This window comes from Siniperca chuatsi, linkage group LG20 (genome assembly GCF_020085105.1).
Source record: "Siniperca chuatsi isolate FFG_IHB_CAS linkage group LG20, ASM2008510v1, whole genome shotgun sequence".
Classification (NCBI taxonomy): Eukaryota; Metazoa; Chordata; class Actinopteri; order Centrarchiformes; family Sinipercidae; genus Siniperca; species Siniperca chuatsi.
Genome location: NC_058061.1, coordinates 10,810,234 through 10,836,783, shown reverse-complemented (window position 1 = coordinate 10,836,783; position 26,550 = coordinate 10,810,234). Strand labels below are relative to the sequence as shown.

The 26,550-nt window shown below is 41.4% G+C and overlaps 1 protein-coding gene across 4 annotated transcripts in view; it reads right to left on the bottom strand.

Annotated features, from left to right (window-relative positions):
* vti1a (vesicle transport through interaction with t-SNAREs 1A) overlaps positions 1-26,550 on the bottom strand; it is a 125,538-nt gene that overhangs the window by 27,640 nt on the left and 71,348 nt on the right. For 2 of the 4 annotated variants that reach the window (XM_044179896.1, XM_044179897.1), the window contains 2 exons: positions 23,786-23,856; positions 19,870-19,942 (listed from right to left, as the gene is read on the bottom strand). In XM_044179896.1, the coding sequence (XP_044035831.1) occupies positions 19,877-19,942; positions 23,786-23,856 (137 nt within the window). In that variant the 3' untranslated portion in view covers positions 19,870-19,876. The remainder of the gene's footprint in view (positions 1-19,869; positions 19,943-23,785; positions 23,857-26,550) is intronic. The other 2 variants (XM_044179894.1, XM_044179895.1) reach the window with 1 other exon arrangement.

The following is a 26,550-nucleotide window of genomic DNA, read 5'->3' as shown; positions in this document are numbered from 1 at the left end:
CTGTTATTGTGTAACCTGTTAGCTATCTTTGTCCTGCTAAGTACAATGATTAAGGTCCTTGGGGAACAAAGTGACAAAAACAGAGACAGAATTAAGCGTATACATCACAGCCTCACAGTTTCAGTATGCCCTTAGCCTCCATGGACACGGGGCATAGTCCTTGCCCCCTCTGGGCACGGAGTGTTCCATCAGACAGTCTAACCCCCTTCTTTATCCATAAGATTAGTTAACATCATCATGTGTTTGCTGACACCAAGGAAGGAGCCCCGAGCCCCGTAGGGCCTTCTCCTCCGTTATATTCTGTTACGTCTCCCAAACAATGGACCTTGTCAAAAAGACAACATTGAGTATCTCCTCATCCCTCCTTCTTCTCACTGCTATATCTAAATCCATCCCTAAACTAGTTAGATTCACTGAGAAAACTAAACCATGTGAAGTTACAAAAACGCCTAAACAAGGGCATTGGGCATGGTTATTTTGGAACTTTTTTGCTCTTTGAGTAACTACTGAATTAATGAATGCATAATGGTGTAATTCTGTAAATGTAATGGTTGTCTCTTATTTGTGACCAAACTTGAAATTAAGTCTACTTGCACTCTTTCCTCCCTTGATGCTGACCAGATGCCAGGCTGTTATGTTTAGCTATAGGGAAAACTGAGGCCTAGCATGACCTTTCCAGAGCCGAAGGGAAACTTCCCTGAGAAATCCGATAAAATCCAGGGTGCAGGCCTCGCTAATTCGTTCGTCCAGCTCGCCACACTTCCGCAACCTCTTTTCCTTCAGCCACCCCCCACCAACCCCCAATCGATCTGCTTATCTCCTGAGATCAAAGGCTCGCACCACCGTTGTACATTTAGCCTCGGCTGGGTCCTCCCACATCATGTCTAAATATTAATGATAATAAAGTCTCACACCCATCCCTGTGTCAGGCAATTACAGCCAACATTGATCCTCGGCTCTCTGCTCCAATTAGAACTCACCGCTCGTAATGCGTCCTAGCACATCAAAGGATAACAGCCATTGATCCACTCCTGGATCTTAACGTTTACCGTTAGGAGAGAGGGAGGAGGATGTGGCATGGCGGTGGGGGAAAGCAATATTCTGACTAGAGAAGAAGAGGGGAGAAAAGAAATCATTTATCCAACCAGTCAGGTAAAGGAAGTGCTGAAACTCAGGGTAAGGCATGGCAGAATGGGCTCAATAATAACAGACATTCTGACAGTTAGAAGGCAACTAGCATCCGGAACCTTGGAAAGACTACTTCACAACAGCATGGCTAGACTAAACACTGAAAACTCTTCTCTCTTTTATTTTAGCAAACATCTTATTGCTCAAAACCACGTGACGTGCATGTGAAAAAAGCCACATTTAGTAAGCAAAAGTTTTCATTGATGGTGAGGTGTCTGCCCATAGTAACTGCAGACACAAGATCACTAAGAAGAGATTGAAAAGTGCATTTGTAAGTTCAGCTCAGGGACGATAAATCCTACACTATTGCCAATTGACTCTCACTGTCAGACTTTCAGGATTATGCCAAATTCAAAATATCTGTGACTGAACTATAACCAAACTTAATAAACAAGGAGGAAAAAACTCTGATCAGGCTTATACAATACAGGTCTCAGTGGGAGGCAAGAAAAGCTTCAGTAAAACATGAGTTATGTCACATCCTAAATCTGTCTTTAGGCCAACTATCTTTGACAACTGCGCTTCCTGACATCTTAAAGTTTGAGGAAAGGTACATTTTTTAAATCAACGTACAGCATACACTACAATATACCATTCTACAGCGAAACAGAGAGAGAGAAACAGAATCAACAACAGGGTCAAATCCGACCCATTGAGTCAATAGACAGCGACATGTCACCATTAAACCGGGGACATTCCTTGCACAAATGAAGCTAAACAATCCCACTGTTGACACCATTATTTGACAGGGCTTGTTGTTATGCTCTTTCTCTGCTGGACTGATAGCTCTGATAGTCCTGGCCTTGGGCACGACCTCACAGCTGCCTTTGTCACAGAGCTGGAGGAAGGCTTAACCATCGCTCTGGGCTACAATAATACTCTTCAGGGCACCATAATACACTGAAACACTGTGCAACAGGAATGCAACCCAATGGTTTGTGTAGCTACAATTAATTGACTGACCATGGCTGGCTTCCTGATGCTAAACTGAAGTATGTTGAGCAATAAGGTAAGGGGAAAAGACATGAAAGACAGGCACAAAATAACTGCACCAATTTAATTAGTAACAATGCTGTGAGAGTGCATGCATCAGTCATGAATCCTGAAATACATATTGAATGACAATTAATACCTTGATGGGGAATGTGGACTGTCATCTTGATGTGTTGGGGTTCATTCAAAGGTCATGGCAGAGGAACTGGTAACTTCTTCTATGTTTATAGTAATATTTAGTACCTTATGCAAGGTTCAAAGAGAATGAACAGTAACTGAAGATACTGAAATGACTGCAAATTTCTCAATAACTTTCCACTACTATCATCATAAACCATCATCTCAAAACCTAACGCGGCAGTGGCGGATGGCCGCCCACCATTGAGTCTGGTTCTGCCCAAGGGTTTCTATCTGTTAAAAGGAAGTTTTTTCTTGCCACTGTCGCTAAGTGCTTGCTCATGGTGGGATTTGTTGAGTCTCTGTAAATACTATTATAAAGAGTATGGTCTAGACCTGCTGCAATGAGATAACTTCTGTTATGAATTGACACTATATAAACAAAATGGAATTGAAATTGAATTGAATAAACCAGGCGTTCCATCAGAAATCAAATACTTTTAAAATGCTAAAAGTCAACCCAGCCATCTTCTAAGTCATAAGCAATTAACAAAATCATTTTTAAAAGTCTGTAAACCCTTAACACCTTAAGCTTTCTTTCAGTATTTGTTTGTGTATGATATTTTTCCCTCTTCTCGACCCACTGTCCTCTGGCTGTGGTATCCCTCACTATTATACGCTTTGCTAACATGGTGCTTTGCTTCAACTCTGTAGCTCAGTCTCTACCAAACAATGTAATTAAAGATTGGTGAAATGAAACCAGTGTTTAGAAATGGTTTATGTCAAGTCTGTTCTGAAATGCTATACCACAGGGAAACTTTTAGATGGGATGGGTGTGCATCGACGTCTTGTTAAATAAAATAGAGTCTTGGCCTGAAGAGTCAGGCAAAACATCTAACCAGCAGCGCCTCAGTGTGAGCCAGGTCAAAGGACGAAGGCTGTGTACAATAGTAATGCAATGGTAACGGTAGGAAAACATTTGTTGTTGGCTGGGATATCAGGCTCCTCACATGTGTGTGATACTCAGTGATGCATTCAGGTCAGTTGAGGAGAATGAGGGGACTGGCGGGCTCCACAAACAGGCTGGGAAAGTGACACTAGGATGCTAGGCCAAGACATCAATGTCCTCACAACTTCCCTTTAACACTGAAGCAATGTTAGCCCTGGCGCCATCAGAATATGGGGTGGGGTTTAAAGTTTACATGATGGCTGACAGGATGTACCCATGTGACCCAGCAAACTCTCAGAAAATAAACAAAGCGGCTCTAAATTTTGAGAGGCAATGGTTTTCAGGGCTTTAAAGGTCCATGTGTAACATTTAGGAGGAGCTATTGGCAGAAATGGAATATAATAAGTATGTTTTAATTAGTGTATAATAACCTGAAAATAAGAATCATTGTGTTTTTATTACCTTGGAATAAGCCATTTTTTAGCTAAGCCTGAAAATCCATGGCTCCCCATGGGAGCAAAGCCCAAAGCAATTACCATTTCTACTCCTTGCCGAGCCCCAGTGGATGCACGGTCACTCATCGGCGGGGGTGGTGAGAAGGCTCCGGGGAGTTCGACTCCACATCAACCGGAGCACTGGACTGTAGCCTGTAAGGACAGACATGGTGCAAAGCGCCTGCCTCCTCCACCTTCACATGGGGACCTCCTGTTGGCCCCTCCCACTGGCCAATAGGCCAACAGGCCAACAGGTTTGACATCCTGGATACGCAGGACTATCCTCCACTGGAGGGACGCTCCCTTCTTCCAGCGGTCAAGTCTTCCTCCTCCTCTCGCCGCAAGTTACTGAAAGAGGCCATGATCAGGAGAAGCTCTGTAGGTCTCATTCGTCCTGAGACAGCAGAGAACACCTCTACTAAGAAGGACGCCGCCCCCTCGCCGCAGCAGTCCCCGGCCACAACTATCCCAGGGACAGCTGATGGAACTCGGCGGTCTCCACGATCATCGACTCTGCCTCCTCTCATCCCCCAACTACGCTGATAGTTTGAGATTCCATAGTAAGGAATATCCGCTTTGTTAATGCGGTCACACACTGCTTTCCTGGAGCCACGACCCCCGACATCCTCAAAAAGCTCCCCGGACTTCTGGCTGCACTCCTGACGACTATCACGAAAATCATAGTCCATGTCGGCACCAATGACACCGCCAGTCAGCAATCTGAGCTGACGAAAGCGGACTTCATCCACCTCTTTGACCTGCTCAACAGCACCGGAAAGAATGCTTTTATTTCTGGTCCAATTCCTACACTGGGTCATGGAATTGGCCATTTTAGCAGGATCCTCAGCCTTCATACCTGGCTCCAGTCAGTCTGCAGCACCCATGATGTTGGTTTTATTCACAATTTTAACTTATTCTGGGATTGTTCTTCCTTGTTTGCACGAGATGGTCTTCACCCAAACAAGTCAGGTAGTCGCATTCTGGCAGCTAACCTGCAGCACGCTGTGCTGTCCTCCTCACATAGTTGAGTAGTTTCACCTGTTTCCCCTCGCTCTTCTTCTTTCTCTTCTCTGCCCTCTGCTGTAACTAACTCCCCCTTGTGGACTGAACAGAGTGCTGCTATTTGAAGCCCGGATCCCTCTAATGCTACTTTTAAAATTCCTGTAGTAATTTCGCATAGGTCCTTAATACAAAATAGACACAGCCGACATAGCAATAATAATAATTTAATAAAGATTGGGGCCAGAACCCTACCTCCAGTCTCAACTTTAGGTCTGATCCAGCACAGACTTTTTAAGATGGCTCTTCTCAATGTAAGATCCCTCTCTAACAAAACGTTTATTTTAAATGATTTTATCTCTGCTACTGTATTAAGGACCTATGCGAAATTACTACAGGAATTTTAAAAGTAGCATTAGAGGGATCCGGGCTTCAAATAGCAGCACTCTGTTCAGTCCACAAGGGGGAGTTAGTTACAGCAGAGGGCAGAGAAGAGAAAGAAGAAGAGCGAGGGGAAACAGGTGAAACTACTCAACTATGTGAGGAGGACAGCACAGCGTGCTGCAGGTTAGCTGCCAGAATTGTCTTGTTTTAAATTATGACAGAATTGTTCTTTGTGGTGATTTTAATATTCATGTTCTAATACTATTGCTGCTGATTTTTTAAATATCACTAACTCTTTTAACTTACAACAACAAGTGTCTGGCCAAACTCACTCCCATGGCCACACCTTAGACCCAGTCTTTAGTCTGGGCCTGAAAACTCCATCTGTGGAAATTAGGGAAATGTTTGTATCCAATCACCTATGCATTGTTTTTAACTGTGAATTAGAGGCTGCTAGTACTGTCTTATCCCGCTCTAAGTACACACGCGTCCTTAATGAGTCCATAGTGCCTCAAAATTCAGTACACTGTTCAATTCTCCTGGGAATGTGTTTCTCGATTCCTCCAACACCAACGATTTGGTTGATTCTTTTAACTACCTGTGTTCTTCAACCTTAGATCTCATAGCTCCTCTGAAAAATAGACCAAACACAAAGACTAGAAAACAGCCATGGTTAAATAATAGTATTCAAAGCTGTAAAAGGAAATGCAGAAGAGCAGAACGCAGATGGAAGAAATCTGGTCTCCAGGTCCACTTTGTGGCTATGAAAGAGTTATTACTCCTTTATAATAGGATGGTGAAGGACGCAAGAACATGTAATTTCTCTGCACTTATTTCTGCCCATCAGCACAACCCCAGATTCCTATTTAAGACTGTGGATCAGTTAGTTAACTCAGCCTCTCCTTGTGCCCCTGCTGATTGTGATGCTGATTGTGAAACGTTTCTTTTGCACTTTGCTGGTAAGGTGGAATTAATAAGATCTGGTCTCACCCCAAACCCTGCTTTTTTCGATTTGGATCACCTGCTCAGGGATTCTTTGAGCAATTTTTCTGCTGTTACTCTGCCTGAACTCGCAGACATCATGTTTCTTATGAGAATATCCTCCAGCCCTCTGGACAAAATCCCAACTAGGTTTTTACTGGAAGTTATGGATTGTATTGTGCCCCTTTTACAAATTATTTTTAACAGCTCGCTGTCTACTGGCTGTGACCCAGATTTCTTTAAAACTGCTTGTATCCAGCCAGTCCTAAAAAAACCTGTGCTTGATCCCACCCTCCTGGATAACTATCGTCCAATCTCCAAACTGCCTTTTATTTCAAAGATTCTCGAAAAACTTGTATCTAAGCATCTTCTTGCTGCTGTGGAAAGCAATAATACCTTTGATAAGTTCCAATCTGGCTTTCGTCAGCACCACAGCACTAAGACAGCCCTTCTCAAAGTCACTAATGACCTTTGGCAATGCAGACGCAGGCATGTGCTCAATTCTTGTGCTGCTGGACTTAAGTGCTGCCTTTGACACAATTGATCATGGCATTCTTTTAGATAGACTGAGGCACTGGGTGGGCATATCTGGCACTGCACTAAACTGGTTCTCATCTTATCTGTCCAATAGGAAATTCTGTGTCAGCATTAATAACTTCATGTCATCCTTCTCCGATATCAAGTACGGTGTGCCTCAAGGTTTAATTCTGGGAACAATACTGTTCTCCTTATATATGCTTCCCTTGGGTGATGTCATCCGCAGACATGGGATTTCTTTTCATTGTTATGTGGATGACACACAGTTGTACCTCCCTGTCAAGCCCACTGACCTTAGTAAGCTGAGTTCTCTGCAGGACTGCCTGTCTGACATAAAAAACTGGATGTCGATAAATTTTCTTCAGCTCAACGCAAATAAAACTGAAATCCTTGTTATTGGGCTCCAACACATCACTAAACAAATACTGCCATCTACTGGTAACTTGTCACAACATAACAAGCCTGTTACAAGAAATCTTAGTGTCCTGTTTGATAGCAATTTATGTTTTGAGCAACATATCACTAAGCTTGTCCAATCATATTTTTAATCACCTGAGAAACATTGCAAAAATCCGATCTATTTTAAATCTTACTAATGCAGAAACTGTTGTACATGCTTTTATCGCCTCACGCCTTGATTATTGTAACAGCCTGTTCACTTGTCTTAATCAAAAAACTTTGAAACGACTGCAGACTGTACAGAACTCAGCTGCTAGACTTTTAACCAGGACCAAGAGGTACGATCACATCACACCTGTTTTAGCCTCTTTACATTGGCTCCCTGTTTGTTTTAGGATTGATTTTAAGATCTTGTTGATTACTTTTAAGGCTCTCCATGGCCTGGCTCCAGACTATATTTTAGACCTTGTAATCCCTTATGAACCATCACGTACTTTGAGATCTTTGGGCAGGGGTCTTCTGTCTGTTCCTGAGTCCAGGATGAAAACTAAGGGGGGCAGAGCTTTTGCCATCAGGGCCCTGAGGCTCTGGAACAACTTGCCTGAAGAAATTAGGTTGTCTGAGTCAGTGTCTTCTTTTAAGTCTCTTCTCAAAACACATTTTTATCTGAAAGCATATCCTGATTTAACCTGAACTGGCTGTATTTTATTACTTTTGTGTATTTTATTTCTCTTGTTGTGAAGCACTTTGTACTTCGTTTGGATAAGTGCTCTATAAATAAAGTTTTATTATTATTATTATCTACATAGGGAGCAGGTCCCCTTCCATGGAGATCAGCCTGTTGCACCGCCATGTTTCTACAGTAGCCCAGAACAGACAAACCAAACACTGGCTCTAGATAGGGTTGTTCGCATTTTTCGTGGCCACCATAGTTTCACAGGCCATGTAAGGTAGTTGTGTTGTTCAAATCAGCTCTACGTTGTGCATAATTCTTAATAGTGAATTAGCGAACTTACAGTGTGTCCAAAGCACACTGAAAAAGTTAATTCTGGCTATACAGGTGCAAAAAGGTCAGGGGTGAGAGTTCATGGCCTCTTGTTGAACCCAGCTGAATATTTAATCAAAGAAAACAAATTATCGCAAAACCTTTGACTTTCTGCTAATATTATTTAGATCAACTTAGTGTTTATGAATTTTGCAAATTCTGATTAGCATTTATTTTTGCTGTTGCCAGCAGCATAGGAAATAATCCTGAAAATAACACTCAAAAGAGTGAAGCGAATGACGTGATAGGTCAGCATATTTCATTTTCACAGCCCTGCATGAACTTTGGCAGATGCAAGATGGGCAACTGAACTTTTGGACTGTGGAGGCAAAGTGTGTGTGTGAGTAAATAACATTATTTGTTATATTACACTACAGGGATACTCAGAAATGCAATAAAAAAAACATAAAATAAAAAAGCGGTCAGTTGTGTTACGGTCCACAAAAAGTGTTGGCTGCCAAAAAGTAGGAATGAAAAAAATATATATATTTGCAAAGTTTTCAGGGCTGTTCTGTGAGCAAGGTTGTTGAGACAGATCACAATTGGATGATGTTGACCCTTGAGGTGCAAACTAAGATCCCTGTCGCCACAGAGACGTGAAGATCGTGGTGTGAGCGGGGAAGTCTTCTCTCCAGTTGGCAGCAGGTCTGGCCTAGCACCAGGGTGCTCAGCCAATAGCTCCTCTCCTCTGTCAGAACCCCCTCCTCCACCTCTTCCTCCACAGCCTCCTGGATGCCAGTCTGCCTGGCTGGTGTGAGCCAAACAAGCCCCAGCCATCGGGCCAAAGGGGCAATGGAACTGCTGCCAGCTGGGCCAGCACTTCACGGCCGAGCACCACTCTCCAAACAAACAGTGCACTGGGCCACAGGCCACGGGCAACATGGAACCTGTCATTACCAGCCGTGCATGGCTGGTTCACTCCCCAAAACCCGAGCCAGACCAATGGCTTGAACGTGTACTGCACTTGACTCAAATTTCTCAGCCAGGGTATGTCATAAGAGAATCCCTTTTCAGAATTATGCTAGATCATCAGGGTATTTGTTTGTTTACCCCTTACAAATAATGTTGACTGTAATTGTCAACACTTCCTGCAGCAATAAGTACAAGAATGTTAAAGCCATGACTGACAAGTTCAAGACGATTACATATGAGTGAAAAACTTGAGTGGAAAGACAGCGCCTGCCAAACAGTCTCTTAGGATTAACTACATACCGTCTAATTATACAACATCTAGAAAACTTCCTATGGTCTCTGGGCTAAAAATGGACTCTATGGGCATTGGACCTCACTAGGATTTTCTCCACTGATCAAGGTTCTACAGGCTTTTGTGGCATAACTCTGCTTTGTCCTTACGACTTTGGCTACAACAGATGATGGTTTGAGGCATCCATCATGAAAAAAGGCCTTTTCAACATCACTAAATATGAATCAGTCAGAGGGAAGACCATTATGATTTGATGTCCAACCATGCTTTCGCTGGAAAACACCACTGAGGACAAAGGCATCTAGGGAGAGACTTGGAGTAACAAACAAAAAAACCCTGACTCTGTCAATACAAATAGATATAGTGTTTCAGTGGGTTTAGTGCCATAATTCAATCGTCATTGTCAGAGTCTGCTAATTCAAATAACTGTGGATCTGTCTCTTTCTGGGGTTTTTTTGTCACATGCCGTATCTCAAACATCCTTGACATTCTGATGCAGCATTTCATTTATCAAATAACTGAAAAATGAAATGAACATCAACACTGATGCCAAAAACACAACCCAACAAAGATGTTAAAAATATTACAAAATGTTAATATTGCCTACGCAGGCTGAGTCAAAGGGTCCTTCTAATGAGTCTTAAAAAACATTTTTGACAAAAAACAAGGATCATCACTACATACATTCAAGGTTAAGTTATACTGAAATTTCAAATAACACAAATAAGTTGTGAAACTGAGAAATGGGCACTCAAACCTTTTCAGGTGAAGGATTGAAAACATCACATTTGGCCAAGAACCTACAGAGTTCTAAAAATTAACAAACTCAATGATTGTAAATGGTATTAGAAGACCAATAATACTTGTTGTTTTGGTCTTTATTGTTTGATATATATAAATTGTTCTAATGATCTCAATTAAGCTTTGGGGAGTTTTTATGAAATGGCATTTGGCTGGTCATTCTGCAGAAATTGCATATATCTTGATGAATATTGTTGCATGATGCAAGAATTGTTTACCATTATTACCCAGCACTGATCAGTTCTACTGAATCTAGTTAGAGGGGGTACTATGTGTGAGGCTATGGATAACAAACAGTAGCTGTATTTCACCATGATCTAAGCAACTATCACAGCACTTTTACTACAATTTAAAACTAAGGCCTTGGAAGGCTAGCGTTGCAAGGCTGATATTCTGTCTATAGGTTGCTGCAGTGGCCTCTTTGCAGGAAATTCACTATTTACTGCTACTAACTAATTAAACTATTGAACTGAAATACAATGACTAGATGACTCAAGAACAAAAAGGCACAATTTTACTTTGCACTTTGTCATGTCTTCTTTTGTTGTATTTATTTTGTCTGAGATGCTTTTATCCTCTCAGTAGAGAATCACACCAATAATTTTCCTGTGACAATAGAGGAAATTCAAAAAAGACTGAGAGTGAATTTTTGTGTAATAGTAGACTCCACTGTGAGATTGTATTTGGCAAATAAGATATTTTCAAAGCTCTGTTTTCTTCAGTTCTTGTCAAAACTGTTGTGTTTTACACATCATGGAAAGCCCTTCACAGCAAGCACCACCAAACCAAAGTAAGGAATAGGTGGGGTGATGGGGTCTGTCCTTTTGCTTTTGGGACAGAAAAAATAAAATTATATTTTTGTGTTTAGTATAAAAGCACTCAAGGTTAGAAGAGTTTTGCTAAGAAAAGAGGCCAATGCGCTGTTTAAGTATTTTTGAAGGGAGCTCCTCTTGAATCCCAATGCCTACAAATGCCTTGACTTACAACCTTTTCACTTCCTTGAAAAAACGTGGTCTTCTTTTCATTGTTTTGCCCATTGTGATAAAGGGGGTCTTTTATGCCATCAACAACATGGCAACAATGTACTGCCTTTGTTTCATTGCACCATCCTGGGGGTCTGCCAGGATGAGATACAGACATACAGAGGCACAGTAAATGATTGATGGGTTAGAAGAAAATATTAAAAAGAGAGAAAAAAAAGAGTCAAAATTCAGCATTTGTAAATATTTCAAGCTCTTGCACCCTGCCAAAGTGAGATCTGAGGGGCAACAACACTAACAGCAAAAACAATACTTAACCATCTATTCTGATGCAAACAAGACTTAGACAGCTGACTTATTTTGTTGAGACTATCACTGTTTTGAAAAACTACTTAGATATCTTTGTTGGGAATAAAACTATATGCAGTAGCAATCTAGAACCTTAAGCCCCATTGGACATGTTTCCCTATTAGGTTATCAGCTGTAATTATTTGGAATAATGTAGTTCAAGAGCACATGGGGCTGAGGTCTTCCCTTTCCACTGTTGTATGCCCAAGAGCAACTTATCATGGCAAAGGGATCCCATGCCCTGGCATGGCTCAAAATGGAATAGTGCCTGACATGCACACATGGGTACAGAGTCTATTGGGGGGGGGGTATTTTTTCTCCTTGACACAAATACTGGTATCAAGTAAAGCTGTGGCATTCCACAATATTCCAGGCAGCTGTTGCATAGTATGCCTAGAAGTATATACAATGGCTGGCTGGGAGGGAACAACAGTCAGATAAGAGACAATGTGATAGGTTCTAATTGCTTCAAAATGTCCTGAAGAAGGCTTCCTATTATCTATTTAAATCGGCTGATAATGGGAGGCTAGGAGGAGGAGATGGAGAAGGGGGAGGAGGAGTAGGATTGGGGGGCGACCTAGGCAGAGGGAGAAAGCTATCCTCTGCGCTGCTGTCGCCTCATTATTTTCCGTCTTGACGGACGCCCGCGCTCAACCCCTGGATGAATGGCCCTGTGCAGAATAAGTTATCGCCAGACACACAAAGGGAAGAGTGCCACAAACAACACAGCAGTACTGCAAAGCATGAATCTCTTTTTCCTTTCCTTCTCAGTCTTTCCTCCCCCTTCAAACCCCCACCCTTCCCTCTGCTCCCTCTAGACGAAAGGCAGGCCCTGCCACAGACTGAGATCTCACCTGTAATTTCTACAGAAGCTCACAGTAGGTGGGGGAAAAATGTAACGGATATACTAAAATGAAAGGGAGGAAGGATACAGGCATCTATGCTTGCTGAAAAGATATATACCTCCATTCCTCCATTTTGTTTCATCTGTCCTTGTTGTTTGTGCAGCTCCTCAGTGAAGACAGGGACCTCCTTTGGACATCATCTGAAGATGTTTGAGAGAATGTTTTTTTTTTATTCTTCTTAAGACAAGGCCCACAGCATGATCAGTGAAAATGGTTTGGTTTGATGTTTATTTTGTTTCCTTTTCTGTTGTTTGGACTGCTGGGGCCTGGCATATCAAATCAAGATCACCTCTATACAATGCTCCCCTGAGGAGGCGTGTGAGAGGGTTCCCTATAGCTGCTAAACGGGAGCCAGGGAATAATGACAATAGGAAATAGTCCATTCCAAAACGGTTATGGCTACGGTTTGCTCTACAGCCGCCAATCCCTCTCCCTTGCTGTCACTCAAAAGTAGCAGTGGAACTTTTGGACAGGAGAGCCTCTTTCCCCTCTGACCGGGAAATCAGAGGGTGCCGCGGCCCGACAGGCGCTCGACGGCAGATCAAACAGGGCGGGTACCCTTGGAGTGACACCTGGAGCCACTTCAAGGGATGAGAGCGCCACTGATCTCCAGTCATCTCGTCAGAACGACAGTCTGTCAGGGTTAAAGGAGGGGAAAAAAGACGCTCTATCAACTAGGACGGTATGAGCGAGGTCGAACAAAGCATCACCTCAATGTCCTGGCTGACCCTAGAGTATTTGGAGAAGTGATGGTGCAAAGAGTGCTTTTTTGTTGGAATGCTGAAGTTCAGCCTTGATGTCCAGTTCAGGGACTAGGTTATAGCTAATTATGCTGATATAGCAGTTATAGCTAATTATGCTGATATAGCAGTTTCACTCAAGATATGATATAGGTTTTTCCTTGTTTGCTTTGATTGCGAATGTCATCTACGTTAAAATGAATCATCATCTTTAAAGCTAGTTGTCTGTCTCCAACTGACATTTTTTAAAAACATGATTTTGGTTTTCAAAAATCCAAAGAATTTGGAATAATTAGAATTCAATTATGTCCTGACCCATCAAAAAACAGACGCCCACTATGGGCTACATAATAGAGAGAGGGAGATATGTAGGGAGAATAAGGGGGGTTTGGCAGCCAGTTACGCGATTCAATCCTCAACAGACAAATGCATCCCTTCTATAAAACAACAACACGTCTTTGCCCTTGTCAACAACCCCTTCCTCTACAGCCCAGGCTAGTGTGTGTGTATCTTTTCCTTTCTGCAAAAAACGTCCCATCAGCACTCTCTAATGGGTGAGGTGGAGGAAGAGAGAAAAAGACAGATTTAAAGCAGGAGGGAGAGCGAGAGAGAGAGAGCGAGAGGTGGCAGTAGTGCTTGTTTGACTCAGGAGCAGTGAGTAATGAGGCTGAGGCGCACCCTGTCATTGTCCCAGCAGCAGCCTGCACACACAGACACACACATAGACACACAGGAACATTAAAAAGTATCTCCTATCCCCAAACAAGACATTTATCTGACATTCAAAACCAAAAAAGCAAAATAACTTGATAAAAATAAAACAGTACTTTAATATCAAAATGTATTTATTATAATTTTCTCAACCTATTTCTAAACCTATTTTTGCTTTTCTTACTAAAGCAAAAGGGCCAAAAACATCAGTAAGGTCTTCCAGTACAACTTGCTTGTTTGCCAACAGTAAGAACTACTGCTATTAACACCAAATAGCTTCCTACAGGAGGCTAACATGCTATCCTTAATCCACTGAACATACCCATAATGTGCATGCATGCACATACACACAACATCTGCACTCATCTTGATATGTATCAAGTTTAGCTAGGGGTTGCGGTGGGGGCAGATACCATTCATGCTTTGGCACTTTGCTCCTTTGCCAGAATAAAAACAGACTGGACATAAAAAGCATAGAATGCTTTCCTGGAGGGAGCAGAAAAGGTCATGGATAGGACTGACCAAGAGAGATGCAGCAATATGGGGGTGGGGAGTGAGAGGGTCGATTGGGGCGGTAATGATGCCAGGCTAAACAAATTGCAAAGCAAAGAGAATGTGTTTAAATGTAGTACATGGAATTATCGTGGCAGCAACATGGAGAGGAGATCTGAGAGAGTGGGATCCACTGGGAGTGATCTGCCACTCTCGGGACAGAAAACACAAAGCTCGGCTATGGCTACTGTAATGAATTCAGCTGTAACACAAAGTAAAATAGGGCAAACATGTCTCACACAATGTCATAGACATGGAGTATACTCCAATATTCTAATGAAACACAGACTAAGAGGAAATATATGGGTGTGCTTGTAAATGCAAGTAGCATAAGATGGCAGAAAGCCGGCCACTGTTCCCACAGGCTGACTGTCTTAACCCCACCACATTGTAATGAAGTTTTTCCTCTGCTCTTCTTACCCTAAGACAGGGCAACACAAATAAATAAATGAAAAGAAAAAAATCAGGAAAAGAAGTGGGAGAAAAACATCTGAGCTGCAATCTGTCCCATCTTTCAGCTTCAATTAAAAAAATCAAATCTTTTTGTTCAACTTCATAACAAGACTTCAAGAGGGCCCCAAGACTCCGATCCCGCCACAGCTCACTGGAAGAGTTGGATTCCATTAATTATGTGACCTACATATCCCAGCAGTTAATATTCCAGACAGACAGACACGCAGAGAGAGAGAGAGAGAGAGAGAGAGAGAGAGAGAGAGAGAGAGAGAGAGAGAGAGAGAGAGAGAGAGAGAGAGAGTATATATTTGCCAATAATACCAAAACTTACAGATCTTAGGGAATCAGAAGTTCCCTTCTCCAGATGCTTTTCTGGGGCCATGCACTTTGGTCTCTTGGCTCATGACATTGATCAAATGTGGGTTTATTAGGTCAAGCAAACAAGGAAAAACAAGGAAACTTGTTATATTTTTATAGGCAAGGATGAGTTGTACACATTTGTCTTATGCCAATTAGTCAAGTGAATATGTTTAATTTCTATGTCATTATAAGATCAACAGGACTTAGAGGGTTTATTTGCACTGAACTTGCCACAACTACTGTGTGAAATCGGAGAAATGAACATGGCCACACATTGACAGCTTGTCAAGACACGTCTCAAGAAAGGAAGTTAGTGTCTTGGTAACAGTGCAGCTGCATTAGCTTGTGAGCTACTGCATCATCCTCATCCTGGTTCATGGGCTGATCTCTTAATCAGTGTCCAGAGTGTGCATGAGTCCTCTTCTGAAGGCTGAGGCTCTGTCCATCCTGCCTGCCCGTCGCTACTGCCAGTCCCATCCATGAATATGGAGCTGTTCTGTGGCTGGGAGCTTGCTTATGTTTTCTGTCTGATATCTAGGCCCCATTCCCATTTCAAAGGGAGGTCCACCCGGGGCCTTGACTTTTTGATCTGCCTGGCGACTGAGTCGACCACCTGCATGTGGGATCAGCTGCCAGTGAGAGCAGACAACTCCTCTGCTTCAAAATATACATCCTCCCCCCTTCGTACTCACTGCTTCATTGCCCTTCACTGTGCCCCCCTCCTTCCATGATGCTGCCAGGAGCCCCAGTGGTCCTAACTGGGTCTGGAGCTGCATCCCATTCCCAACTGTTCTGACTGTGGTGGGTGAGATGCTTGAGATGTTCAGTATAGCAGCAGGAAGGCTCACACTACATTCACAGGGCCATTTTGTATTTACGAGAAGCCATAGTGTCAGTGTGACATGGAAACAACAGAGACCTTATCAAAAGGTCAGTGGATTCTTTAATCAGGAATAGTGATCCACACTGTGAGCTGTAACCCTTCCCAATGCAGACTGTACCAAACCCATACGTCAATCAAACTTGATCAAATTGGTAGGCAAAGAAGACCAATTAATTTAAAGTAAAATGTACTAAACAAAGTTTACATATATAAATCCTTTGACATCAGAGAGTTGAGCTAATATCTGTAATTAATTAAATTAGGGCTTAGGTGTCCTTTATTTTACAGAACTGCTAAAAGCCTTGAATGATAAAAGATGTCCATTCATCTGGTCTTATTTTTACAATTTAGGTAAGTTCAGTCCCTAACAAATCAGTGTTTTGTTCAATGACAATGGAGCAATCTTAGAAAGTGTTGCTTGATGGCAACACAGATTAAAACCTGAGCTCTTGTTTCTAAGGCCACCACTGCAAATGCACCTGAATTTAGGATATTCTAAGACTGACTAGTTTCTATTCTAAGATGCTGTTGAGTACTAAACCTGGTTATAGGATTACGGCGCTGTTAATATTTTATATTGCATTTTCCTAAAACACAAAGTATTCACATATCCTATAATATGAGACAAGACATCTACACTAAAATCATCTTGTTTTAAAAAGGAATGCAACCGATCAAAGTTAAATAAAACTATGGCAAGGCAATGCTGTTGCCAAATCTTTTCTTTGTAGTACAGAGGGACTGCTGGTGGTGCTAAACAGGCACTATATGAAATGATAATAGATAATTTGATGATCATAGATATTAATATATTATCAGGATTGCCTTTCTGCCTCATTGGGATCACTGCGCCTGTCACGATATAATTAAAACCCAAAGGATTTCAGAAAATTTAATTAAAAATTAAATGAGTGGATGCCCTGGATGCTCACCACTAGACCACTGACATCCTCTAAGTAGATGAATAGAGCTGACATGGGACAGAGGCTATGTTTGTGAGACTAGTTATCGACCACGACCCAGCTAACCAACAGCACCTATAAACAGTGTTTTATACTAATTACCCTCATTGACAGTGATGAGTTTCATAGACAGACATATGTAAAGATGAATTTTCAAACAAAGCAACAGCTATTTGAGACGTGTGAGTTTCTGAATGTTTCTTACAATAAGCGATATTCACAACATCTTTAAGTTAATTGGCTTTCTTGAACCCTGACAGCTAGCTTAATGAGTGTCTAATTGTTTCTCAGCTGGGGTGATATTCACCACACCATAAAGACACTTCAAGAAGAGGTGAGAGTTTAAAAGAAACAATACCAACAATGAAAAAGGTCACCATTTATCCTGTGGATCACGATAAATCCCTCCATCCCTCTGCTTACACACAGAAATCTATTTATCTGACCGTGGATTAAAGCCAAAGTGTTGACTGTTATAATCAACTTAAAATTGCTGTGGTATTTTTGTACTACCACAGTTTAATGGCCAAAAATGCTATATCTCTCAGTGTTTTTGATGTAAAACATTTGTCCAAAGCTCTTGGCCTGGACAAAAATATAATAATGTCTTTCAACTTTAGCTAATTGCTGCATTACAACAAAAAGGAACACCAAAAATGTATTTAACAAAAGATGGAATATTCATTACCCCAGCATGAGTGAAGATTTGTGTCCACCTCAGGTTTGTATCGTAAGTGCAGAGGTAATACATAACAGGAAAGGTTTACTTCACTCACCTATTTGTAGAAGTCCTTTACATATTCATGGTAGAACCAAAGCAATACACTACTTCTATAGCTGAGACAAACAAGTGGAGACAAACCAACCACCCCCCAACCCCAACAACAGTGTAAAGAAACTACAATTGCTCTGACATCGCACACAAATACACAATTAATCAAAAGGCAGAAAACTAGGGGAGCAAATAATGAAATGAATGGGGAAATGAGGAAAAATTGCCTAAAAGGGGGTGGGGATGAACCATCCTGAACTTACTTTTCGCTCTCAGTTCTCTATCTCTGGTTATAAATGACTTCAGATTTGACGTTTCCAGCCCACAACCTTACAACAAAACACACTTTCTTTTATTCAAACAGCGAAGAAACGAAAAGAAAAAAAAAAAGACTTTTTGTTAAAGAAAGGCAGGGGGTGTATGTTGTGCTGCTCCCATCAAGCAGAAAGGCGGGTGGTAGTCGGAGAGGCTCGCAGCTGGGCCCCACCTTGGAAGGCCCTCATAAATCCTGATTTGAGCGCGGGGCTAACCAGAAGAGGAGAGGCACGTCAAGAAGGGGGCTGGAGAGTGGGGGCGGGGAGTGGCAGCCTCTTAAAATGCTACGTCTGATTAAGTCTTCCCATTAGGTGACAGCTGAACTTTAACATTAATATGATAATATTGAAATAAGTGTGTTATTTACTTCAGCGGCGGGGGGGCGGGGGTGATGAATGATTTCTGGACAGCTTTGGGTGACATGCCAGGCGAGTTGACCCCCCCGCGATACTCCTTCTCTTCCCATAATCAGACTTGACAAAATGGAGACATATGCAGAAATATTGGTTACAGTCGGCGTCACAGCCCTTCTCAGGCCTTCCCTCTCTAGTAACTGCCGGCCGCCCTGTGAGCCGCCCTCCAAATTGTCTACGGGCACTGAAGCATCTATTTCAATTGGCACTTCCTTCCTGGCCCCAGGATTTTACATTTAGTCTGTGTCATTTACATATTACTCTTAATCAAAATCCACAGTGGGCGACAGGGAGAAGAAAAAAAAACAAGAAAGAGGGAGCGAGAAACAAAACCGTGGCGTCACGGTTCAGAGGTAGGCACACAGGCACTTTATGAAATGGAGATGTGACAAGACATTACGGTGTGCGCGCGCGCGCGTGCATACATGCGTGTGCGTGTGTGTGTGTGTGTGTGTGTGTGTGTGTGTGTGTGTGTGTTAGGTGGCGGGTGCATAAAATAATGCAAGGACTATTGAAATATTTGCGTGTGAATGCTGGTGATTGGGCTGCCTTGTGCATGAACTAGCAAGCAAGAGAGACTAATACTGCAAGTTGGATATGGGTTGTAAGTGCATTTTGTGAAAAACAAAGGCAAATAGAAGAAAAGGAAAGAATGGAGACATGTACAGTGCGCACTTGTCTCCCCCAGCCTTTTTCTGCAGGATGCTATATGCTAGGCAACTCTTTTCTCCATCTACCCAGGCACTTAACACCAATATCATTGCATGAACCAGAACAGGCATTCACACTGTTACTTTAGTTAGTTTGTTCATTCAGACATACAATAAGTGTCCTATTGATGGAACATACAACTAATCAGAATTATTAGAATCAGAATTAGAGAAATTCACAAAGAAAACATGATCCTCAAAATTATATGAGTTGATTATACTGCAGAAAAAGTACCCAAATATTGCATCTAATCGCAGTTGTACCTTGCTGAGTAGTTGTTTGATTAATCAGAATAAAATTCCATTGAAGTAGACAAAATCAACTGGTCACAATGTATCTAGTGACTACAGGTGATGGATTACAATGCATTCTCAACTACAATATTATTATAATATTAGTTATTATATAAAATTATAATAAAAGTTTTGTATTCATTCATCCATCTATTTATGTGTTCATTTGTTTATCCATCCCCACCTGTGTTCTCTTGAAAAGCAATGCAATGCAAAGCAATGTGGCTAACAGCGAAACAGTGTTTAAGGCTAATCATAAAAGGAAAGATTGATACATTTTATCTAATTATAAACTTTATTAGATGGTGATGACTTGGAGCAAGCTCACAGCACAGTTAAAGCATGGTACATACACAGAGGTGCAGAAACAAGGTCCCTACCTGCCTCTTACCTTCTCAGCATGCCAGTAAGGATGCGAGAACTCTTGCCCAGGTTGGCGTCTGTTTCTCTTAGCTGGGGGAAAAGAACCAGTGAAAGACAGGTTTCAGTTTCCATTCTGATCCAACAACTCTCAAGGTTATTAAACGCAGTCTACAAAAAAACTACAAAGGTCAAAATTAGAGTATAAAAATGTCCTCTGACTACAAAATACAACACCACAATAACTGACTACCTCATTATACAATTAAAAGACAGAAAGAAGGAAAGGTAATTTTTTTTTAAAACTCTTACATAATTGAGGAAACTGGTAATGAGCGCACTACATCTTATATCAGCAACAGAACAAAACATTTAATTGCTTAATACAGTGTTCCAACATTAAAGTCATTACAATTATTACAGTAGTACTGTAAGCTTGTGCAAGGCTATACTGTTGCTCAGCCTTGTACTACTGGCCTTGAGGCAAAGTACCATGCTCAAGGGCAATTTGAGAACCTCTAAAGTTTGTCACTTTATCCTTCCACCCAAAGTTGTTGGTTGCAAGCTAGAGACAGAGATCTTTTGATTAGAAGCTTGCTTTTTTACCTTTAGGTTACTGGTTCACCTGTCTAGAGACAAGCCCCCACTTCTAAACATACTTTTAGATCCCCTTGAAAAAGCTGCTAGGTTTACCAAAATAGCTCCCCTTTGCATAAAATCTGTTTGCTTTATAATTTTTAGATACAAGTCTATAAACTAGAGCCATCATGAGTTGTTTCTATCATGATATATAGAAGGGCCCTTTATTTTTGACATACATAGCAAGCACAGTGAGTCCTTGAAGGCAAACTTGAAATAATGATCATGGCTATTCAGGGCTAATTGCCTTGGATATTGTCCTTTTTCTTGCTCCATCTTCTCTTTTTTTTTTCTTTCTCACTGCCCTTTTTTCCTCAGGGGTCATAAAGATGTTTTCATTCCATCCTCTTATCAGATGCAGGGCCTTTCACTGGGAAAAGGAAGTGGCAGAGAGATGTTGCCAACAAGATGTGAGTGTGACTGTAAAAAAAAAATGCTGACACCGCACTGAGTGAGCTGCCACTAACGTCTACCTGTAGTCGCATTTCTAGAGGATGATGAGGGAGTGTGGGGAAGAATCTTTGCAGAGAGGTTCTCTCTAGAGTCAGCAGGGAGTCATTCATCTTCATCCCTCTCTGAGATAATAAATGCTTTCCCAATAAAGCCTCTCTCACTCAGTATGTTTTCATCAGTGTATTATACTGTATTCTATTCTATTTTTAAGTCTGCACTTTTACATCTCTTCTTCCAACCGTCCTCTTCTCTACAATGGATCCAGCATCACCCTTCTTCATGTTTGTTCTGGCTCATCTTGTAGTCTTCTCTACTGCCTGCAATTCACCCTCTCTTCCCACCGCTCCTTTACTGCTACTTTTTTCCTCTTCTTCCATCCATCCATCCTTCCTACTCTCTGGCAGCCTGGAGTGGTGTGATGCAGGTTGGAAGAGCCAAGGATACATGTGGTACAGGGTAGGAGGTGGGGGACCTGGGGTTTGGGCCCTCTGGCAAAGACAACAAGTCCTGCAGTTGCCTGATGTCTGCCTCTACCCACAGATCTGTCCCCTAGATACTTCTCACTTTCTCCCAAAATACATTTCTGAATCATTCCTTCTTTCCATTCCTCTTTCTCTCTCCACAACCTCTCACCAAGTCTCATGCTATCCTCCTTAACCTGAAAGGGAAATCGACTGAAAATCTAGAGCAGTTGAGTGTCTAAAATTACCTGTGGTTGCATGTATGGATGAGAGGAAGGTGTTTTTCCTATCTTTTATTCTTAATGTATAGTTCCAAAACAGAACATTCTCCAAAGACACCCTAGGCCACTTTCCAGGATTAACCATTACCATTATTATAAAATAAAGCTAATTTGCGTATTATAACTCAAAATGGTCTCTAATCCATATCCTTTCAATCTATAGAGCCAAAAGAGGGCATTTAGTAAAGAAAAGTGAAAAAGTTCAGCCTTGAGGATGAAAAGTGCAAAATAAAGATGTAATTATTTTTGAGTATTAAAGTTTGTAAGCTTACTTAGCATGACAAAAGAAAATAAACTACTAATTTGTTTCCTAAAATTATGCAATTAATCCTCTTATATTAATAATCTGTGCTCTCAAATGACTAAATCCTACTCTAAGAATACTTATTTCATTCCCTTAATTTAATAGCTTAGTTATTGTAACTATTGGCACTGAAGTTATAGCTTGTTGTGATTAGTCTGGTCAGTTAGGGAAAATAGGCTAAGCAGCAGGCTAGCAGCTAGGTTTCAGTGTTGAGGTGCCCTCAAATTACTTAATTCCTGGTGCCTAATTTGTGCCTACAGATAGATGCACAAACAATGCAAAGTCCATGGGCTATAGGGGTAAGATGTGCATCTGATCAATAGAGAAGGGAGAGGACAAATGTAGTAACCTGACAGCATAATTTAGTAACTTGAGGGCAAGAATTATTCCTTTTTTAAAGATTTAAAATGTATAATTTGGGCACACAAATTGTTTATTTTGTTCCCTGAATTAGCTAATTCCAACCCTCAAATTAATAATTTTATACAGTGGAATTATTGATTCATAAATTAATAATTTTAGGGAACAAAGGTTTCCCCTTGCTACCTGTCGGGCTCTGTATGAGCTAGCCTGGAGAATGGTTAAATCACATTCTTCAATTCACTCAGTGGTTCATAGTTGGGAGCATACTGCTTTGACCCAGTGTTGAAACCTTCCATTGACTTCTATTTGTACCATAAAAGCAAAACAAAAGGCCACACCCCCTGCGGAGAATAGGGGATTGTGTGTGTTTGTATGTGTACATTTTTGTGTGTGTGTGTGTGTGTGTGTGTTTGTGTGTTTGTGTGTTCATGTGTTGGCTTTTATGCTAAAACTATACCTCCTTCACCTTTCATCTCTGTTAACCAGCCCTTCCATCCTGTGTCTTTACATCTTGCTTTCTTTTTACTTTACTTTTGCCCCACAAACTGCCTTTAAAGCCCTGAATGTGTGTGTGCATGTGTGTACATGTGGTGGTGGTGGGGGGTGTCAGCAAAGAAGACTCGTGGGAAGAAGGGAGAGAGAGAGAGAGAGAAAGAAAAAGAAAGAGAGAGCAGGTATTCTCAGTAGACACTGTGGACCGTTTTGAAAGGAGATGTTTGATTTCCTTTGAAATCGCCTGTGCGAGGCCCACTGCCATGTTGTGGTCTTTAAGCATTCTGCGTTGAGGGTGCCGTCAGGGCTGGGCCCCCTTCCTGTGTTTGGTCTTTTCTATTACTGCCTACCTGTCTGTTTGGCTGGCTGGATGTAAGGAAGGGCAGTGCTAAGGGTTGGGGGGGGACTCTCTGAGGGAAAGTGGGAAGGATGGGGGAAACAGAGGAGTGCTGAGAAGGAGGGTAGGTGAGGAGGGATGGCAGCTGGCAAAGTGAATGCCATTCAGGTGAGAGGAAGAAAAGAGGGAAAATCCTGAAGAAAGGTGTACAGGTAACAATAATATGTAGCCACAAGCAAGCTGATTTTACTAAATGTGATGTGGAATAACATGCTCAACATTTTACCTCTAATTAAACAAAAGAAAAACATTTACATTCAAATTGTGAGGTGATACTGATGACTAAAAATATCTACTTGGATGCAATACAGTGCTATCAATAAATAAGCTTTGTCAATGCAATTCTGCTGACTTAGTGTGTGTACACATGTGTAAGCATACCCAAGACAGTGTGTGTGCATTGTTCTTTGTGTGTTTACTTGGCAAACCATGCAGAAAGTGGTGAATGCTGTCAATGTTGCTAACCAGTTTTAACACCTCTACGGTCTCACAAACACTTGTTAGAAAAGACAGGTGAGTGTGTGCAGATGGCATATGAGTACTCACCCTTTCTCTGGCTCTTTGGATCTTCTCACGGTCACTGTGCAGGTTGGTAAGAATCTCCTGACCCACTTGTTCTGTGAGAGAAGCAGATGCAGTATGAGAAGAGGTATGTCTGACATTTACAAAATGAAATGTTAAAATGGAAATGGCTTCACTTGTGCACGTGCAAAAATGTCATATCCACATTCTTGGAATACCCGCACCATTAAGAACGGCCTATAATGATTAGTTCTCCCTTTTGGACAAGTCATGTCTCAAGTTAATAAAATACTTAATTCGCTGTCTTTGTTTCCTTCAACTACTGTATGTCTCACCATCATGACAAAAGATGTGATGATTAATATGGGATCATATTTTTAATCTGGATTCACTCAGTGAGTCTTTTTAATGGAAAGAGGATTCTGTATGCAGTCATTGTGCAAACTTTACTGTAGAGTGTACAGAGAAAACACTGTCTACAGGGAATGATAGGCGGGCAGATAGTAGACTATTGTAGCTATGGGAAGTGATTTTTAAACCTTCTCAAAATACTGAGGTAAATAGACATGAAGTTCTAGGCAACAATACCCCACCATCCAGTCTGCCAGTGGGGTCCAGTCAGCCAATGCAATATTCATTAAGCCATTCTTTTTTAAATGCCTCTCGTCAGTTGTAGATGTAAACACATTAACGCACAGTTATAAAACATCCCCGACAAGGCAACTGACAAGCTTGTCAGTGGTCACTGTCATTTTCCTGTCCCTTGGGTTTGGTATGACAAAAGAAAGCCAAAAAAAAAAAAGATAAACCAAATACCACCCCCCACCACACACACACACACACCAAAAAACCCACTGCTGCCATCAATGTAACCATACCGCTACAGCATTAGCGTTTAAAAATGAGGGAGGCAGACGATGAATCAGGAAAAAAAGGAAAAGAAGTGAAGAATCTTTGCATGGATCAAAGACAGGCTTTCAAGCGCACCAAACAAATCCGGAATAAACAACGCAGTTGCTGACTGTATTACACTACACAGGTGCCGCACACCAAAGGGCCCACGTGCTGAGCGCCTGTTTGGGGGGAGCAGTGCAAAAATGGGCTACATCTGGCAGCTAAACAAGAGAAGAGAGAGAGAGAAATAGAGAGAAAGATAGAGAGAGACAGAGAAAGGGGATCAGGGAAAAGTAAAAAAAAAAAAGAAAGCACTGTCAAATGAACGACATTCGTCTCCCATTCATCCCATCCCTTTTACCCCCCTACACTGTAACTGACTCAAATGTGTCTCTTCCTGCCTTCATTAATTTCTAATCTGGGACGAGACAGATTGAAGGATACCCAGATTAAACAGTGCAGTCAGACAGTCACATGTGACAAATAGGGCAGATTAAAAGACTGAGTGCAGGTATTAATAACCATAAAAATACAAGCCCTCCCCCGTCCCCATTGGAGAAGAACAAGGGATAAACAGGAAGGGAGTTGTAGCGGAAATCTTCTCTTAAAGAGACAAATAAGCACATCTATCCATCTCTGTCAAGGTTGTGGCTTTTTCTTTTTTATAAACGAGCGTGACAAGGACTGCAGCGGCAGAGTTTTTTTTTTAAGGCAAGTGCATTATTGGAAAGGTTTGCAACGTGTAAAAAGATGGATAAGGTAGTAGGAGAAAAAAGCCTCCAATGATAGCTTAGCCTAAATACTGTGCAATCGTTACACACATTCTGTTAAGGTATGTTTTGCAATGACGGTTTTCGTGAACGTTTAGGTAACAAAAAAAATATTAAAACAAAAAAAGGAAGAGATATTATGTTAATAGCCTTGGCAATAAGCTACCTTTCAGTGAACAAGAATGGAACCACAGTGGATTCAGGTTTCTGTCAATTGTAGGGCGCTGTAGAGGTCAACATCCACCATCCAATGTCAGATAGTACTGAGAGATTGCACAGACTATCCACACGTGAATGGTTGCCCTTGACAAATGTAAAACCTGCTGAATAAAAATTTGGCAAATATACATTTCTTTATACTTAAAGCAAGTTTTTTGTTAAAATCATATCTTTTTTATATCCTTGCTGGAAGAGAGCTACAATGTACGACCTTGATCAAGAGGGAGACCTTTCTAAACGCTTTAGCGAAAAGGGCAAAATCACCATGAGAAAGCAGAAACAACAGCGCAAATTCTAGCTAATGAAAATTATAGTATGTTAATGGAAGAAAAACAAATCATATGACATTAAAGACAGCAGTTCAGCTCAAAAGTGGCATTTTCAATAGATCTCCAGAACGAGGGTAGTGTAAAACCATTTACAGTCAATGGAATATTCTCTTGAGCTGGTTGACTATAAAAGTTTTATCATAACTTGTTAAGGTAAACATTTTCCTTGGCTGTTTGGCCATTAACGTCTATCCCCAGTCCTCCAAAATCTCTCATCATTCCTTTCTGGGTTTCCCCCACCACACTGAGCCATTAGAGGCATACACAACACCTCCCGAGGGAATGTATGATGTTTATTGTCTTTATCATGTATCTTCCCTTGCATTACTCATTCTCTGACATGTATCTACATTTCCATTCATCTTATTTAAGTCCTGCTGTCCAGTGGTCTGTGTAAAACGTCATTAGTTATGGGGAAGAAGAACTTGTTGGGCAACAAATGGCGAGTTAAAAACGAAGAATCTAATGTAGAAGAATAATGAAAGGTTTCTTAAGTAACAGACTACTCCCATAATGTGATATATAATTTCATCATCATCATATAATTAATGTAGACAAGACGTCCACCCCAAAACTG